Genomic DNA, 17,641 nt, shown 5'->3' on the forward strand with positions numbered 1-17,641 from the left:
ACTTGGGAGATCTTGCCTACTGGTTGCCTTGGTGAGTTGCCTCCCACTTCAATTGCTGCCTCTGAAGCCAACCTAGTTACGGTTTCATTCATTAGTTCATTCAACGCGGGAAGCCCTAACGTTAGTACAACTATTTCGGTACTTTCTGGGCACGCTCGCCACACCCAGCTTGGTGACGCAGTTAGGGAAAACCACCTCGGCCGTGTGAGGCACTTTCGTGTGTACTGAATCCTACTGGGACAAGGTTTGGCACGTTTTCTGACGCGAATATTATTGTAACTAATTTCGTTACTTCTCGTGGTACTTTTCAAGCATAGTGACTGCGCCCGACGTCGTGACGCATTTAGCGAGAAGCAGCTCAGCCGTGTGCGGCAGTTAGTTTCGCGCGTGCTGAATCTTACTGGGACAAGTTCTTGGCGCATTCTCTGACCCCCAAGAATTATTGTAATTTTGTCGTAACTTTTTGGGATTCTCTTGAGGCACGCTCGCCGCGGCTGGGGTTGTGAAGTAGTTAGCAAAAAGCAAGCCGGTCGTGGTGACAGTTAGTTTGGCATGTACTGAATTTTAGGGAGATATTTTTGTGACGCCTTTCTACGGTCCCGCAACGTATACCTACTTTCTGTACTCATGCTTGTCGAAGACGTGACGAGCGATTGCCAGGAGTGATAACAATGGAGTGTGCTGCTTGCGCCGGCAGACCGCGCAAAAGACTCCGAGGAACCCAAGAATTTGAAAATTCGGTCTTCTGAACGACTGAAAACAGGCTTTGCACCCACGCATTTCTAGAGCGCGAGTAGAAAGCATTCTGCCAGCGTTTAGCAGTCTGGCTGAAAGAATGTGTTGTGGCCACCTTTGTGTATGTAGCGTACTGTCGCGTCGGCAGAGGCCAAGTTGTTTTGAAAACGCGCATTCGCCCGTGCATTTGTGCTCCTAAAGTGCAGGAAATAATGTCCGGGAATCGGGGGAATGCTTGGAAATCAGATGTTTTCTTCATAACTAATAGTACGGCTTGGAATGAGTCGGTTATTTCCGACACCATGTATGTATAAGCGAATTGCTTTAGTTTGTAATGCCTCGCGCGTTTCCCCGGTACATGAACTATTCATGTAAAGGTTAAATACCAAAATGACGCAAGCTTGTAATTTATATTTTATCAGCTGAAGGCGGTCCCGTGGTGCTTCGTACGGGAACTACTGGTGCTTGCCTGGTGCCACAACGTTGAGCGCACAAAAAGCCCAGAACAAGCATTTGTATGGAGCAAAAGAAACAGTTCCTCATTTAAAAGGCGTTTTGCGTCTGCTTTATGCAATTGCACGTGCCACAGATCCGGTAGAGGCTTGTGAGGATCGTACGCAATCATTTAAATTAAATAAACGATTCCGAACTAAGACCGCACGCGCTTGAGCAGCAGCAGCAGAAGGGGGAAAAAACATGCCGAATAGCGCAGCCGACGAAGTGCGTGCTAGCTGGCGCTTAAAACGCGCGTGCTCAAAACCGAAACCGGAAGGAGTTAATCCAATCCGGTTGGTACGCTACTGTCAATTCGGCCGCTGGGCCTTGTGGGAATGTCCGCTCTTATTGAATGTCTTTGTCTATGGTTTTACTGCCTTCTTCACCGTCACTACTACGTGAAAATATTCTGCTTTGCAAGGCTGGTGCACTATAGGATGCTTTTAAAACACAATATGAGCACTTCATATTTCACTTCATAGCTGCGTAATAAATTATGAAAAAAAATGGTCTGTAGATGTCTCCGAGCAGCTGGTCTATGCCGTACAAATGTTTTGGAGCTTTATTTTCGGTGTCACTCCACGTATTTCATGATCTTGTGTTTAGGTAAATGGCAACCGAGTTTCTCAGTGCCATTATAGAACGCAGTTTTCCTGAGCCGTTTCTCCGGCAAAAGTGCACCCACCTGGAAGATAAGATTGAGAAAGTCGATGTCTGTCGCAGTGTAGGTCAATGCTGTGTAGGTATCCAGCGTGAAGATGCCGAAGCCGTGGAGGTCCAGTATCTCACGAATCATATTGACGCTGGTCATGAACGGCTGTTCTAATAATTTGTCTTTCATTTCACGGAAAGTAACGGAATTGTCCAGCGTGAAGAGGTACCTATTGGTGTGCGCTCGAAGGAACATGTACGATGTATCTGGAAGGCAGAAAACGGGCACCTATGAGCATGACGGTAACAGCAAAATAGACAAAGAATAATAAACAGGCCGGCGATTCGAATGCTTTTCCGTTTCGGCTCATCAGGCGCCTCTCCGCCCACGCAGTAACCGCGATCGGCCGACATTCCACCGTGGATGATAAGGAATTAATAAAATAAATCTCAAGGAATCCTTGCATCCTTATTATCCTTAATCCTTATCAGCACAATGCCTGCGCTACAGCAGCGCCAACTATTGTACATCGTAGACTAGACATTGACCTAATAAGCGTCTTCATATGGGATGCATGCTCAAACTCGCAGCTGAACATACCACTCCTCCGCTTGTTGGATAAATTGGCAGGTCATTTGAAAGCACAAACATGATTATTTCCGTTCGCGTAACTAATAAACTGGAGAGGCTTAGGAGTGAGGATCAACGGCGAATATCTCAGCAACCTTCTGTTTGCAGATGGCATTGTCCTGTTCAGCGACACTGGGGACGAGCTACAACAAATGATTGAGGACCTTAACAAAGACAGCGTAAGAGAGGGGTTGAAGATTAATATGCAGAAGACTAAGAGGTAACAAGAGTTCAAGGATCGCCATTGAGCCTCTCTAGTCTGTGAAGGAGTTCATTAACCAAGGTCAATTACTCACAGGGAACCCTGAGGATGAGAAGGAAATTTACAGAAGAATAAAAATGGGTTGGAGCGAGTACGGCAGACATTGTCATTCCCTTACTGGAAGCTTACCATTCTCATTTAAAAAGAAGATGTACAAGTAGTGCATTTTACCAGTGCTAACATGTGGGGCAGAAACTTGGAGACTGAGAAAGAAGCTTGAGAACAAGTTAAGCACCGTAGAAAGAGCGATGGAATGAAGAACGTTAGGCGCAACGTTATGAGACAGAGAGCGGTCTGGATCAGAGAGCAAACAGGGATAGCCGATATCTTAACTGACATTGGGCGAAAAAAAAATGGAACTGGCAAGGTCATGTAATGCATAAGTTAGATAACCGGCGGACAATTACGGTTACAGACAGGGTGTCAAGAGAAGGGAAGCGCTGTTGAGGACGGCATAAGTCTAGGTGGGGCGATAAAATGAGGAAATTCGCGGGCGCTAGTTGGAATCAGTTGGCGCAGGACAGGGGCAATTGGAGATTGCAGGGAGAGGCCTTCGTGCTGTAGTGGACTGATGATGACGCAGTAGGCTGATGATGATGATGAAAATACATCGATGCGTTTTCTAAATAAAGGGAAATTGGTACAAAATCATTGGTTCACTTCCCATTGACAGCTGAAGCTCCGAATCAATATGTACACTAAGGCGCCTTCGACTGGCTGGTTTAGGCGCTCTTCGGCGCCTCTGAGTGACGTCACGCAAGATCCGTGAATTGTAAAGTGCACCGTGGCGCATTAAAGGCAAGCTGAAAGCTTTTCCAGAAAATATGAGTCAAGAGCAGTACGTCGTGGTTTTCAACCCTCTGAATTCGAATATCGCATCAAAATTGAGCGAAAGAAAGCGCAAACATATTTTATTTCCACGAGAAGTGCAGCAGCAGACACGCCCAGCTCGCGCGCCTCGTTTGTGCCTGTGGTTGGTCGGGCGCCTCGTGACGTCAACAATGGTGTTCGTCCGGACCGACTGGTGCCGCTACACACAAAGCACGGTGCAAGGTAGTTTGGTGCTGTTTTGCTGAGACGGTCATGGAAAACTTCGAGAGCTTGCGTTTCTATGAGGAGTTCGGCGTTAAGTTCAAACTCCACGAGAGCGATATTGCGCGTAACGGTGATGGGCGACGGCTTCGAGCGACAACACAGAAACTTGGTCCCTAAAACGAGAACAAATTACGGCAAACAAAAGCTCAATTACCAAATGACAGTTGCTCTCAATAACTCATCTTTAAGCGCCATGTTTGATCTCCCTAAGAATGAATTTAAAAAAGACATAAAAAGTTACTAATTAGCACTGACTCAATATAATTTAAGTTTTTTACTTAGCTAAGCATCTCTTGTTTTCGTATGAACTTGTTTATGTGTGTGTTTTCTTTATCGACTTCATGCCATGCTTATACACTGCCTTCGATTTATGGTGCACTGTCTTTGTATTAAAAGTAATATTTTTCATAGTAATATTGTCGTTTCATGAAATGTAGTTTGTACTATCATAAATTGTGGTTTGTACTATAATACTATGATGCAATGTATTTGATGCAATGTTGTTTTGATGCAATGTTTTTCACTATCATACTATGTTAATATTTATTTCTGTGTTGCTCACTGCTGCATCGGCTGTTTTGGGGAACTGTGACCTCGTCAGGCTTTACCGCCTTTTGTCGCAGTTCCCTCTTTCATCTTTGAAGGAAAATAAACCTCAACTTCAACTTCAAAACGGGCCGTCGCTTGAACAGATCGCTCGGTGTTGTCGCTCGATCGCTCGTTTCTAGTAATCTAGAACTCGTCGCTCGTGTCCTGGAAGTGCTATGAGCGACTAGCCAATAGCGCGAAGCCGGAACTGGATGTACATAACTCAAATACTACTGATTGTCGCACGGATCAAGGAAACTATTGAATTTTACACGTGCAAGAATAAGAACCTAGTGCAAGACCTTCAGAAATATTTTATGCTCCTTTTTCAGTAAAATACATCAACTTAAATTGATAAAGCATGCGCCACGCTAGTTACGGCGCGTATATTGCTGCCCTCATACCGGGAAGTCGTCGCTCAAAGCCGTCGCTCGCGTGGAGTTCGGCTTGCAGGTGACGAGTGAACGCGACAGCGATCGCCTTGCTTGTCGCGCTGTCGCTGTCGCGTGCAAGATCACTTGTAAGGGGTTTAAACTTTACTCCCTGCATGTACGAGCCGATTGCGAAGAGCCTCCAAGAAGCACAATGTGTTGGTGCAGGCACTGCTTTCCACGCAAACGAAGGCAAAGGGTTAGCATCTCCTTGTGTTGGAAATGTTCTTTGGGGAGTATCTTTTTTGTTAAGCTGCATTCAGCGTTCCAGTGAGTACGTTTCCGGGCAAAGAACTGTAGTGTTACGTTCCTGCGTGCCTCCTCGTAGAACGTAAGCGGTGATGTGATCTTCGGCGTTTGTGCGCTACCCCAAAGCTGTCGGCAATCCACACAGGCGGTTTAAACGCGGAAAACGTTTACCGGCTGTTGTAGCACGTGTAGTGTAGAACCTTCATCAGCGCGCCATCCGCACGCAACTCGTAACCAGCAAATTCCGTCGGCTACGTGAGATGGTCGGTTTCTTATGTGTGCGAGAGAAGGGGGAGTGCAGTGTCTTGGTGTGAGCAGGCTTTCCAACACAAGCAAACTTTACGCTTGCACTGCGTTATGGTAGCTGCATGCAGGCTGTTTCACAACACACGTGCGAATAGAAAATTCGCGGCGCTTGGCGATGAAACCTGCGTCAAGGGTGGGAGATAAACATGCACTTTCCGTTCAGCGTGCTAAAACGAAGGAGAACCCAAAGCACGCATTATATATAAACTCCGGTAGTAATCGTCACGGAAGAACACTGTTGTTCTTGAACGCTTGAAAATGTTTCGCTTCACAGCAGCCTTCCACTTAGCTGAAAGCTTCTTGTCTTGCAGAAACTAATGGAACATCGGAACATCGTCGCGGCCGCTGGTGTTCGTGCAAGCGTAGGCTGCAGAGAACACCGGCATGATCGGCCTACAAGTTGAATTGATACTGCGAACGTCCAATACCACTCGTATATGCACACAAAGGAATGTAGGGTCGAGCGAAGCAGATTAGGACGGCAGGCACCAGAAATAAGCCCGGTCAGGCACGGTCGCGGAGCCTGCTAAGGAACGGAACACCAGTGCTGACGTCACTACGCCGCGGTTTCCGGTCCCCGCTCGCATCGTCAGCGCCAGCAGCAGCGCGCGGCGCTCGACGGGGGCGGAGCTACAGCGCAATTTTAGCTGCCGATTGCGTCGCTCCTAAGTGAGAAATCCCCCCCCAAAATTTTACCTGCATGGTTTATAAGGTTCTCGCATCCGTATATGAGCGTCTTATTGAATTCGACAGACTCTTCCCTTCCCTTTAACAAGAGCTTCCCTTTAAGCAACGGTTCGTATTTATGCGTGGAGAGGTTGATGTAGCATGGAGAACAGAAGCCAGCCAAAGGAGATAGACTGGGCATGTCAGTGTTATGTCATGCTGCACAACAACATGAATCGTATAAACATCGTGCTGCATATATCCGCACCAACTTGTCACTTTTCTGTCATTATTCAGCCAAAATGCTGCCGAACATCATCGCGCATTCTCATGAGCCATCCAGATCTACAGCAATGCACCACCAAAAAAAAAAGGCATGGGCAGGAGTGACAGAAACAACCATAAGTGGGCTGTGCTGTTGCTTCTGTGGTTCTTGGCAACGTGTGTGTGTGTTCTTGTTGTTGTTGCATTATATTTCTTAAAGTGAAAGTATGCCAACTCGTCCAGATGTCTGTTAAGGCAGTTTTATCGCTTATAGGCCATGCCTACAACATGCACCGCGAAGAGGAAGCATGTGGAACTTTCACGCGTAAAGGACGTGGGTTTCACCAGACTCAGCGTCAGTAGTGCATTGTCTATGAGGTTGTGCCGGTAGGTCGCCTGCTGTTTTATCTGTCATCGCCCGTCCTACAGAATGAACTGGGCGGTCCCCTCAAAAGATGAAATACAAGCTTATCATATGTAGAGACTTCCAAATCAAAGGTGGTCCCACGATGTCTAGACCCTAACTCCCGTGCATAATACGATGTGTCCTTCAGCCATACGGTTTGTAATGTGCGACCATGCTAGAGACAGAGCAACGCGTTTGCCTATCCTCATAATGCTATCGCATTATCAGTCGTCCAAGCGTAGTTGTGGACCTAGCTTCTTTGCCTGTTTCTTGGCGTTTAGTTTGAGTGTCTGATTAAGTAGACCTAGTGCTCTTTCACACACGGTATACACGGAAAGCATGAAGAATAACTTTCATGTCAGCGTGGAAGTGTTTGCTTCCGTAGTAGCTCTACTCTATACGGCGGAATTTGTGCTCGTGACGTTCAGTGTAATCCCAAGGACATTGATCAGAGTCTGCATTAGCAGGTGCATTTGATCGCGTCTTTGTAAGAAGTGCAGATGCGTTAAACGTCAAGCGTTCAAGGCTTAGGCTTTCCACTTTAGGTACGTAAGCCATATTTGTAATTCCGCATGCGCTTTGATATTGACAGTTTGAGTAAAGCAGTCGACTGGTATGGCTATGATCACGTGTGTAGGAGTACCCATAATTACATAGAGATTGCACAAAGCGTCCGGCCCATATTTGATTTTTTGGCGCATTGAAAAAAAAAGAACCAAATGCCAAGTAAAAACGCTTACCATTATAGCTGCCGTCCGGTGACTGTTTAATATTTAGTATGATGTAGTCACAAATGGTGTTGTTTGGTACGATCTGGGAGGTCAGGGAACGGTAATAGGGACCCTCGTATTGGTTTGGAGCTGTTAAGGTGCACATCAGGGGCGGTATATCTGAAACGCGTTTGGCGCAAAGGCATATTTTAGCAGGGTTCAATAAGACTTTCCAGCAAACATGCTCATTACAGGAGCACTGACTATGCTATCTCCCAAGTAACGTGCAGTATCGCCAAAGGCGCAAGCTCTTTCTAGCCAATATTCTTGCTCTGCGGAATAAACTTCAGGTAGCAATTGCATGATTGTTGGCGGCATTAGAGAGTTTTATATGTATTAGCACAGGATACGTTGCAGTGATACGTGATTTGTTATGCCATTTGTGCATGGCTGTAGTGTACCGCTAATTATTATGGCGATCACGACCGGTGAGCGTAATAGCTGCCCTAACACATATTACGGACCAGCAAGGTAGCGTCTATAAAGCCCACACGGCCCGCTTCGATCTGAATTCGCACTTGTTACCGGCTGTCCACCCTGACATCGAAAAAATAAATGGTAAAACCCGTCTTTTTTTTCTTTATTGCCTGACTGACAAAGAAAGAACAGCAATAGCGATACACAAAACAAAATACACAGGATACAAAGACCACGTCGTATTGACATAATCAGCCTAGTAGGGGGCTGGCTTCGTCACATTAAAATTCATTTAGAGCCATCAATGGCTCCACCCTTGACAGCCACTCGGGAGTATCGCCACCGGCCTTCAAGATCTCAACAAACCGACGCACAGTTTCACTGAAATAAATTTGCGTAGGTCGTGTGTCGGGATCGCAGTAGTATCCTGCCATTCGAGAGCGCCAAATACTGTGGAGGCCAATTAACACAATTAAATCAAATGAAAACCATGCCCGTTAGTAATGGATAGGTACCGTGTTTTATGAGGGTCGAGGGGAAATTGTTCCTTTAACGTTCTTTGTAGTATGACCCAAAATAATACCCCTCCCCAACAATAAGGAAAAACGTGATCTATCGTTTCTGGTTGTTTGCAGATAAGGCAGTGAGATCCCCGTGGAAGAAATAAGCCCTTTTCCTCTAAAAACATCTTGACTGGCAAAGTTCCAGTGTGTAAATTTAAAAAAAAGGTTTTAACCCCTGGCGCAACTTGCATTTTCTTTACTATCTTTAACACGCCCCTACCAGGGCCTCCACTGTACAAGGCTCTGTACGTGGGCTCCGGCAGAAGAACGTCACACAAATCATTCTACATTTTTTTTTCTTTTTGACAGTAAATATTCATTTGAAAACCTCGGTGCAAGGAATCGTGCACATGCGACAACTTCTCTAAAATATCCACAATGCCTCCCGTGAGTGTTTCGGTTGAAACAACAAAGTCTGGCAACGCGCGCCCGAGCCTTACTTGGCATGCGGTGCGCAAAAAAGGATCGCTGACATCGCGAAGGCAAAGAAACCTGTTAACAAACTGCCGCAAAAAAGGTGCCTCAGGCCCAATCCACCATTCTTGACTCCTCTGAACAAATTCGTTCGGCTGCACCTTTCCCATTGCGCAGCCCACACGAAAATGGCGAAAATTCGATGCAGCTTCTGCACATTGAGCCTTGCACAATGTAACACCTGCATTACATACCACAACCTACTAATAAAGAACAGATTGCACACGGATAGCAAAAATCGATCATTTTGTTCCTTTCCGCCTTTCCACGCGTATCATGCGTCGGCGCTGTCCAATATGTCGCGCTATCACGATAGCATTCTAGAGGTACTCCCTCGTACTTCATTGGAGTTGTAACCCAGGACCCGTTTGCAAAGCGTTCGGGCGTCTATTGCCATTCTCCGTGCCAGAGCCCTAGTGATTTGGCTAAGTTCACTCTGTTGCCTGTGACTTGGCAGAAGTTTTCTAAACATTTAATATCCTCAGATACACCTTCCCTACTGGTTGTAAAAATCTCAACATCATCCGCATATGCCAACAGCTTGACTTCCGCTACTTGCAACCGAAAGCCGGGAATCGTCTGTTTTTTCCCGATGTTTAAGCACATCACCTCTATGTAGATGCAAAACAAAAGAGGGCTAAGCGGACAACCCTGGCGTACCGACCGCTGCACGCTAATGGGGGCCCCTAGACTCTGGTTAACGATCAATCTCGTCGTGCAGTTCCGATACTCCAGGGCGACTCCCTCGCGAATAACAGCACCAACATTAACATGGTCGAGAATGCAAGGCGAAATTTCGTGCGCGACACAGTCGAAAGCTTTTTCAAGGTCTATAGTTGCAAGATAGCCACGCGGCTATTTGTAATATCCCATCACTCCAGCAGGCATCTTGCTGTGTGAATATTAGTAATAGATCGTCCCTTGATCCCGCACGTTTGATGCGGTCTATCGATTTCCTGGATTACTGATTGTAATCTTCGCGCTAAAACTTTCACATAAATTTTGTAATCCACATTTGTGAGTGCAATTGGCCGGTACGCTGTTACTTGTCGTAACTTCTCTGCTTCATCAGTTTTCGGGATTGAGACAGTGTGTGATCTTGCATAACACGGAGGCAATTCGTCAATTTCATAAGCTTCATTAAACACGACCGTGAATACTGGCGCGATTGCGCGCCTGAAAGCTTGGTAAAACGCCGCGCTTAACCCATCTGATCCTGGCGATTTACCAGGGTTTAAATTGTCTATTGCCGTTTCTACCTCTGATTCAGTTATAGGCAGCTCTAATCTATCCTTCTGCTCATCGTTGAGTCGCGGCAGTGCCCCAAGAAACTTATCCTTAGACGTGTTCATGTCGGCAACATGTAAAGCGAACAACGCCTGATAGTACTGAAAAAATGCACGCCTAATGTGTTCGTTATGATCCGAGTAGACACCTCCCCATTCTATATTGTCTATGTGATTTCGACTAGCGTGGGCTTTTTCAATTCCGAGCGCTCGTTTAGACGGCGTCTGCCCAGCAGCTACATGTGCCGCTCTCACCCAGACCAGCGCACCGCGATAACGCTTCTCTTCTATCACTTCAACTTTTTGTTTCGTTTTCCTAATGCCATCAATCCATTTACCAGGCGCTTCGCGTTCTTTCTCGAGCAGTTTTGCAAGCATAGACCTTAGATTAAGTTAATTTAGTTTCTCCTCGTACGCCACGGAACAAGACCGCTCTATCGCTTTTATTTTAAGTTGTTCCTTACAAAGCTCCCACTGGTGCCATATTTTCAGTTCCTTATTCGGCTCTATTCGCATCTGAGACTGAGGGTAAATCATTAGGTATGTTTTATCTTTACTGTTAAAGTGACATGTTTCTTTTCACGCTTCTATGACTATACAGGCGCCACTAAGGCATAAATGTGGCTTGATTCCCAGTTATCAAATGACGCCTCAGCATTAGCACTGGGGATGTGTTCACAAACGCCATAAAAGCCTAATTGTTTACTCCATCAATGCTTACTACTCCACTATGGTATTGTACATGACAATGGCGAGCAAACGCCAAATTGACGGTGAGAAGACGATGCAGGACCTTTACCCTTGCTACTGGGTTTGGAGGCAGAATATAAGTGGAGTGAAAACGTATATGTGAAGGGAAGGCCCACAGTCGCGTTAATAGCACCGCAGCCTATGCTTATGCCGCGACTTATACCGCGCAAATCCGCAAAACGGGAACCATGCATCGACAAGAAGGTAACCAGACGCTAAAAAGCAGACGACGCGGCATGGATGAACACAATTTGAAAGGTACTCGCCCTTTCTTTGAGCTAAGGAGCCCTGCAACTTCACACTGTTCAGTAGGATGAAAGGTTGGGCGACTGACTATAATCATCATAGTGCCTGAGTGAAAGAGCGCACAGAACAGGTCAACGCGAAGAGAACAGAAGGAAGGATGATAGTCGCCTTAACACAATCTAAAGTGTTGCATGAAACTACTGAGAGGGAATATCAGATATTTTACACACTAGACTTAAAACTGTGGAAGTTATTTGATAAAGACGACTTGGGGAGAAGGGGGGGGGGGGGGGGCGTGCGAGGTAGCGCGAAACAACAGAGGCTCACATGAATGAGATATTTACGTGTAGCATAATGCACCTTTTGGTATATGCAGGTGGCTTAGAAATTTTTGAACTTTTCGAATATGTCATTAAACATTTTGAACATCTTGAAAAATGAAAATCTTGAAAGGATTATAAGAGAAATAGTTCTTCACTTCAATAGTTTGTTTTACATTGCCTTTGCAGCATTTAAAGAGCATCTGTCTCTGCATCCACGTTAACCACTTAAAGCATAGGTGCTATGAAAGTGGAGAATGTACCCATCTCTCGCGCAATTTTTGCGTAGTATGCTAATTTACCTAGCATACGAACGCTGTTCAGTATATTGTCACAACGTCAAAAAAAGTTAGACAGGACGAAGGGCCAGGATGGGAGAAACAAAAACCAGCTTTATATTCGGAACCGACCACAAGAGCCTACGCGCCAACTTCGTCTTCTTTCAAAAGGAGCGTGCTCGCTGCTCGTGTCCTTCAATTCATGTTCTCTTGCGAGCCTTTAGTCGTTACATAGCCTCTCTTCTTACAAAGCATCGTCCCGATGCTTTATCGTCACGGCTACAAGACCAGGACACACTCGAAATTCGGTGAACTACCTCGGACAAATAGGGCTTCATTCGGACCACGTGCACAACATCCGGTAGATGCTTCGTCGCCTTGAGCAATGCGGACCGCTGGGAGCAACCTCATAGTTGTCATCAGTGAGCCGCCGAAGAAATTTATACAGCCCGAGGCAGCGCCTTAACAAATTTTCCGAAAGGCCACGATGGCAAATGGGACTCTAAACATAAACTCTCTCCGGGCTCGTAGGAGACTGTTCGATGAGGAAGATTTTAGCGTTTCGAGTTGTAGTCCTGCTGCCTATGAATGCGCATGCGAGCAAGCTCTCGCGCTTCTTCAGCACGCTGAGTGAAGTCCTCAGCATCCGTTTCGATGCCATCGCCTTCATGTGGCTACATCGCATCTAGCGTAGCTGTGGCTTCACGACCGTGTAGGAGACGGAACGGTGTCATTCGTGTTGTCTGTTGCTGAGCCTTGTTGTATGCGAAGATGATGTCCCAGCTCTTGTGCTCCGCATCCACGTACATGGAGAACATATCCGCGAGCGTCTTATTCAGGCCTTTTGTCAGTCCATTTCTTGGCGGATGGTACGCCTTTCTTCGGTGGTGAGCTGTTCCACTAAGTCTTAATACTGCGTCCAATAGCTCGGCTGTAAATGCACTTCCCCTTTCAGTCAATACCACTGTTGGAGCACCGTGCCTGAGTACCAGCAGCTCTATTAAAAAATCGGACGGCTTCACATGCCGTGCTACGTTCCAGAGCATTCGTTTAGGCGTAGCGAGTGAGGTAGTCTATGGCTAGGATAATCCATCTGTGACCCGCAGCGCAAGTTGGGAATGGGCCTAGAAGATCCCTTCTGACTTGAGAAAATGGAGTTTCGGGCACTTGAACAGGATGGAGGAAGCCAGCAGGTTTGGCTGCTGGCACTTTTCGCCGCTGGCATTCCAGGCATGTGCGGACGTATTGTTGAACGGTCACCGTAAATTTTGGCCAATAGTATTTTAGCCTCACTCTACACAGCGTTCGTGTGTAGCCCAAATGATCGGAAGTTGCTTCATGATGGCATGCTTGTATTACTTCACTCCTGAGAGGTGTTGGGACGACGAGTAAGTAGGTATTTCCGTTCGGAGAGAAGTTCGCCTGATACAGGACCTCAGTACACAAGCAAAATGATGGTAGTCCTCTTGCAAATAGCCTTGGGACAACAAAAGTAGAACCGTCCAAGAAACTAATTAAGTGATGCAGTTCCTCGTCGTAGCGTTGCTGTTGTGCAATTGTAGCTGTGTTGACAACTCCAACAAAGGCTGCCTTTTCGTCATTTTCTGCATTGGCAGATTCCAATGGGGTGCGAGGAAGGCAATGGGCATCCGTATGGGGCTTTCCCGATTTATAGACAATAACCATGTCGAATTCTTGAAGCTTAAGGCTCCAGCACGCCAGTCGCCCTGATGGATATTTTAAGTTTATGAGGCAACAAAGGGAGCGGTGTTCAATGTAACGGAGAGGCCGTACAAACACGGCCGAAATTTCATAAAGGCCCCCACCCCACGATGCACTGTTTCTCCATGGTGGAATATTTCGCTTCCGTACAGGAATGGGTTCTACTTGCATAAGCTATTACTCGTTTAGCGCACTTTTGCCACTGCATGAGCACTGCTCCTAGGCGGATATTGCTGGCGTCAGTTTGAACCGCTGTTGGGGCGTGTTCGTCAAACTGTCCGAGGACTGGGGGCTTTTGGAGGCGTTGCCACATGTCATTCAACGCTTGTTACTCTTCTTCATCGCATACGAACGCGACGTCTTCCCTGATGAAACGTGTCAACGGGGACGCAATGCGTGAAAAGCTCCGAATGAAGCGTCGGTAATAGACGCAGAGTCCTGTAAAACTTGTCTTTGTCAGATGGCTCTGGAAAATTTGCAACGGAAGCTATTTTGTTGCGATCAGGCCGTACACCTTCACTGCTGACCACGTGACCGAGGATAAGAAGCCATAGTGGCATCTTGCCGGCTTCAGCGTGAGACCGGCAGATCAGATGGCTTGAAAAATTGTATGTAGTCGCCTCAGGTGCTCGTCGAAAATTGCAATAAGTACAACCACATCCTCCATGTATACTAAACACGTTTGCCACTTGAGGCCTGAGAGTACTGTATTCATTAGCCGCTGTAATGTTGCCGGCGTGAAGCACAAGCCGAAAGAATGTACCTTAAATTTATAGATGCTGTCAGATGTCACAAGTGCACTTTTTCTCGGTCTCTCTTGTCAGCTTCCTTGGCTAGTACCTGCTGCCTAAATCCATAAGCGAAAAAAAAAACGTGCCTGTTGCAGTCTATTGAGGGAATCGTCTATACAAGATAGCGGGTAAACGTCTTTCTTGGTGATCTGATCGAGCTTGCAGTAAGGTAACTGCAAGCGTAACTGCGACGGTGTGGTGAAGTGCTCGATGCAGGTGACGAAGAGCAGGGTTGACCATGTGGTGGAACGAATGGCTGGCGTGGATACGCCGTTGTCGCGTCGGTTGTCCCAACCAGTGCGAGGGAAAGTGGATGCAAAGGTCTGGTACACATAGTCACGAGATAGGCGAAAACCGTAAATATGGCCGGCTTCCGCGCAATAGAAGCAAAGTGGACGTCGGTCCTCGGAGCGCCACAACTTCGTCTTGCGAACAGGTGGTAAGCGTAAGCTGCCAAACTTTTTTTTTTTGCTAACACCACTGGCGACGCCCAACGACTTTTCGACGGCTGAAAAACGTCGTCTTGAAGCATTCTTTTGAACGGACTCTCTATGACTTCGCGTTCCCGTTGGGCCACCCGATATGAGTTCTGCCGCATAGGCCGGGCTGTATCATCAGTGATAATTCGATCTTTGGTCAACGGCGCTTGAGCAACTCTTGAAGTCGACGAGAACCAGTCCTGAAAGTGATGTACAAGCTCCAGGCGGCTTTGTTTCTGCGCAGGCAGCAAGCATAGGCCAACATCGATGGATAGATCTCGAGGCACGGGAGACAGGCTGGTGGAACCACCTTGCACTACAGTGAAGCAGTCTGTGACCTGAGTGAACTCTTCGATGTACGTGACTGCCATACCTCTTGTAAGATGCCGGCGCTCATAGCTAAAGTTCGTTACGAGAACTTCTGTGTTTCCAGAGTTTATGTTGACGATGCCTCTTGCAATGACTATGCTACGGCTGAACAGCCGCGCCTGAATATGTTCGGCGATAGCGTCGGAGTTGCTCGGTATGTCGAATGTCACCGACAGAAGGTATCATGAGCGTGGTAGGATGGTCACGTCATCATCGGCAACGTGTAAAGGTCTACGTCGCTGCTCTGTGCAGAACACAACTGAACCTGGGCCCATGCTAAACACAACGGACCTGTCCGGAATGTTTATAACGGCGCCGTATTCATGGAAAGAATCTATTCCCAAGATCAGGTTTTTGCAGCACTGTGGCAATACGACAAATGTAGCAACGAAGGCCGAAGCACCGATATTAATTCTAGCGGTAAGCTTGCCTGTGGGCGTCATCAACTGGCGTCCTGCAGTTCTCCTTTGGGGACCAATCCATGAAGTCATGACCTTCTTAAGGCAATCGGCGAGTTTTCAGCTTATAAAGAAGTCCGTGCTAGTATCGGCTAGCGCTGTCAGTGGGAGTCCGTCTATGTACACGGTGAGGTCGGCGCTAACAATTTCCATTGGAGTCGGCGACGTCGCATCTTCCGGTCGTACTGATGGCGTGGGGGGCGTTGTAGCATCGCGACTGGCGGCAGCCTTCCCCCCGATGGTCGCTGCTTTTACTTTGCCCGACGGGGACTAGGGGGCCTGCCCCGTACTACATCGGCGTAACTGCGACGGTGTGGTGAAGTGCTCGATGCAGGTGACGAAGAGCAGGGTTGACCATGTGGTGGAACGAATGGCTGGCGTGGATACGCCGTTGTCGCGTCGGTTGTCCCAACCAGTGCGAGGGAAAGTGGATGCAAAGGTCTGGTACACATAGTCACGAGATAGGCGAAAACCGTAAATATGGCCGGCTTCCGCGCAATAGAAGCAAAGTGGACGTCGGTCCTCGGAGCGCCACAACTTCGTCTTGCGAACAGGTGGTCGACTGATGGGCGGCCTTTGCGACCAAGTTGGAGTAGTCGGCGCAGGGTAGTAGGATGGCGTCTCCACAGGCACATTAAGCTGCGGGTCGGCGATGGCAGCGGGTGGTAAGGAGTTGTAAGGACGAGGCAGGGGCCGCGAGCTGTGCGGGATTGAATGACGGACGGCCGACGCGTACGTTGTATACCACTGGTCTGGTAGCGATTCGGGCCAATTAAGAAAACGATTGCCTGTCTTCCTGCGACTTCGGCGACACAAGCCACCACAGGTTCTCGCGGAGTCACCACAAGGTTGCGAAGGTCCTCCCGAACGACTTCGCGGATGAGCTTATGCAGGGACCACTCTATGCCGGCATTCAGTGCACAGGCGCTGACCGAGGCGTTCCTCGGTTGGTCGTTCGGTCGGCACCGTTGTTGAAGTGCTCGCTCGATCGTAGTAGCCTCGTTAACGAACTCCACGACAGTTGTGGGTAGGTTGGGAAGAAGACCGGCTCGTTGACGCCTCGCGTAAAATGTCGGATTTTCCTTGTTTGAGGAATCGCTGGGTCACCTCGGCGAAAGAGGTGGATCATGTCCTCCACAAACATGGCAACGCTCTCATTTGTTTTTTTTTTATACAGGATTCGATGAGTTGCTGAGCAGAATCGCAATGATCGTTGTTGACGAAGGTATCCAAAAGTTGCTGCCGAAATTCCTCCCAGCAAGACAGCGTGCCTTCCCGGTTCCCGCACCATGTACGAGCTCTGTCCGCTAGGACGAAGTACGCGTGAGATAGTTTCTGTTTCGAGGTCCTACAATTCGCCTTGGCAACTCTCACATCGTTTGAGCCAATCCTCAACGTCCTCAAAAAGATCACCTTGGAAGGTCTCAGGAATCTGAGGGTGCTCAACAGTTACCTGTGGAGTGCCTGCCGTCGCCATTTCTTCAGACGGAGGACTCCTTGTCAAGGGGAGCTCCAAGGGAATGACGTAGGGGTTGAGACCTCGCTGTCGGCCACTGTAGTGGTGGACAGGAGTATCCCCGGCAGGAAATGGTTGTGGGTTCAGACTAGAAGTGCTGTTCCGTAGAGTAGTTCCGAGCATCAGGTGTTTATACCCAGCGCTTACACCACTGTCACGACGCCAAAAAAGCAGCACGCAGGACCAGGATGCGAGAAACAAAAACCGGAGACAACAAGAGCCGACGCGCCAGTTTTTTCTTCCTTGAAAGGAAGCGTGGTCACTGCTCGTATCCCTCAATTCGTTTTCTTTTGCTCTCTTGCTAGCCTTTAGCCGTGACAATGTGACTGAGAATCTCTGGATTCTTTGGCAGAAAGGGAAAATTTTGACACATGAAGATGACCGGGGTAAAGAAATTATTCGCCGTCTGCACTAATACCAAAG

General features: G+C 47.7%; 1 protein-coding gene across 4 annotated transcripts in view; it reads right to left on the minus strand.

Moving 5' to 3' along the window:
* The window catches only part of LOC139046746 (uncharacterized), a 201,448-nt gene that overhangs the window by 156,226 nt on the left and 27,581 nt on the right, over positions 1-17,641 (minus strand). For all 4 annotated transcript variants that reach the window (XM_070536236.1, XM_070536234.1, XM_070536235.1 and 1 more), the window contains 2 exons: positions 7,520-7,669; positions 1,916-2,148 (listed from right to left, as the gene is read on the minus strand). In XM_070536236.1, the coding sequence (XP_070392337.1) occupies positions 1,916-2,148; positions 7,520-7,655 (369 nt within the window). In that variant the 5' untranslated portion in view covers positions 7,656-7,669. The remainder of the gene's footprint in view (positions 1-1,915; positions 2,149-7,519; positions 7,670-17,641) is intronic.

The sequence above is a fragment of the Dermacentor albipictus genome, chromosome 3, assembly GCF_038994185.2.
Source record: "Dermacentor albipictus isolate Rhodes 1998 colony chromosome 3, USDA_Dalb.pri_finalv2, whole genome shotgun sequence".
In the NCBI taxonomy this organism is placed as follows: domain Eukaryota; kingdom Metazoa; phylum Arthropoda; class Arachnida; order Ixodida; family Ixodidae; genus Dermacentor; species Dermacentor albipictus.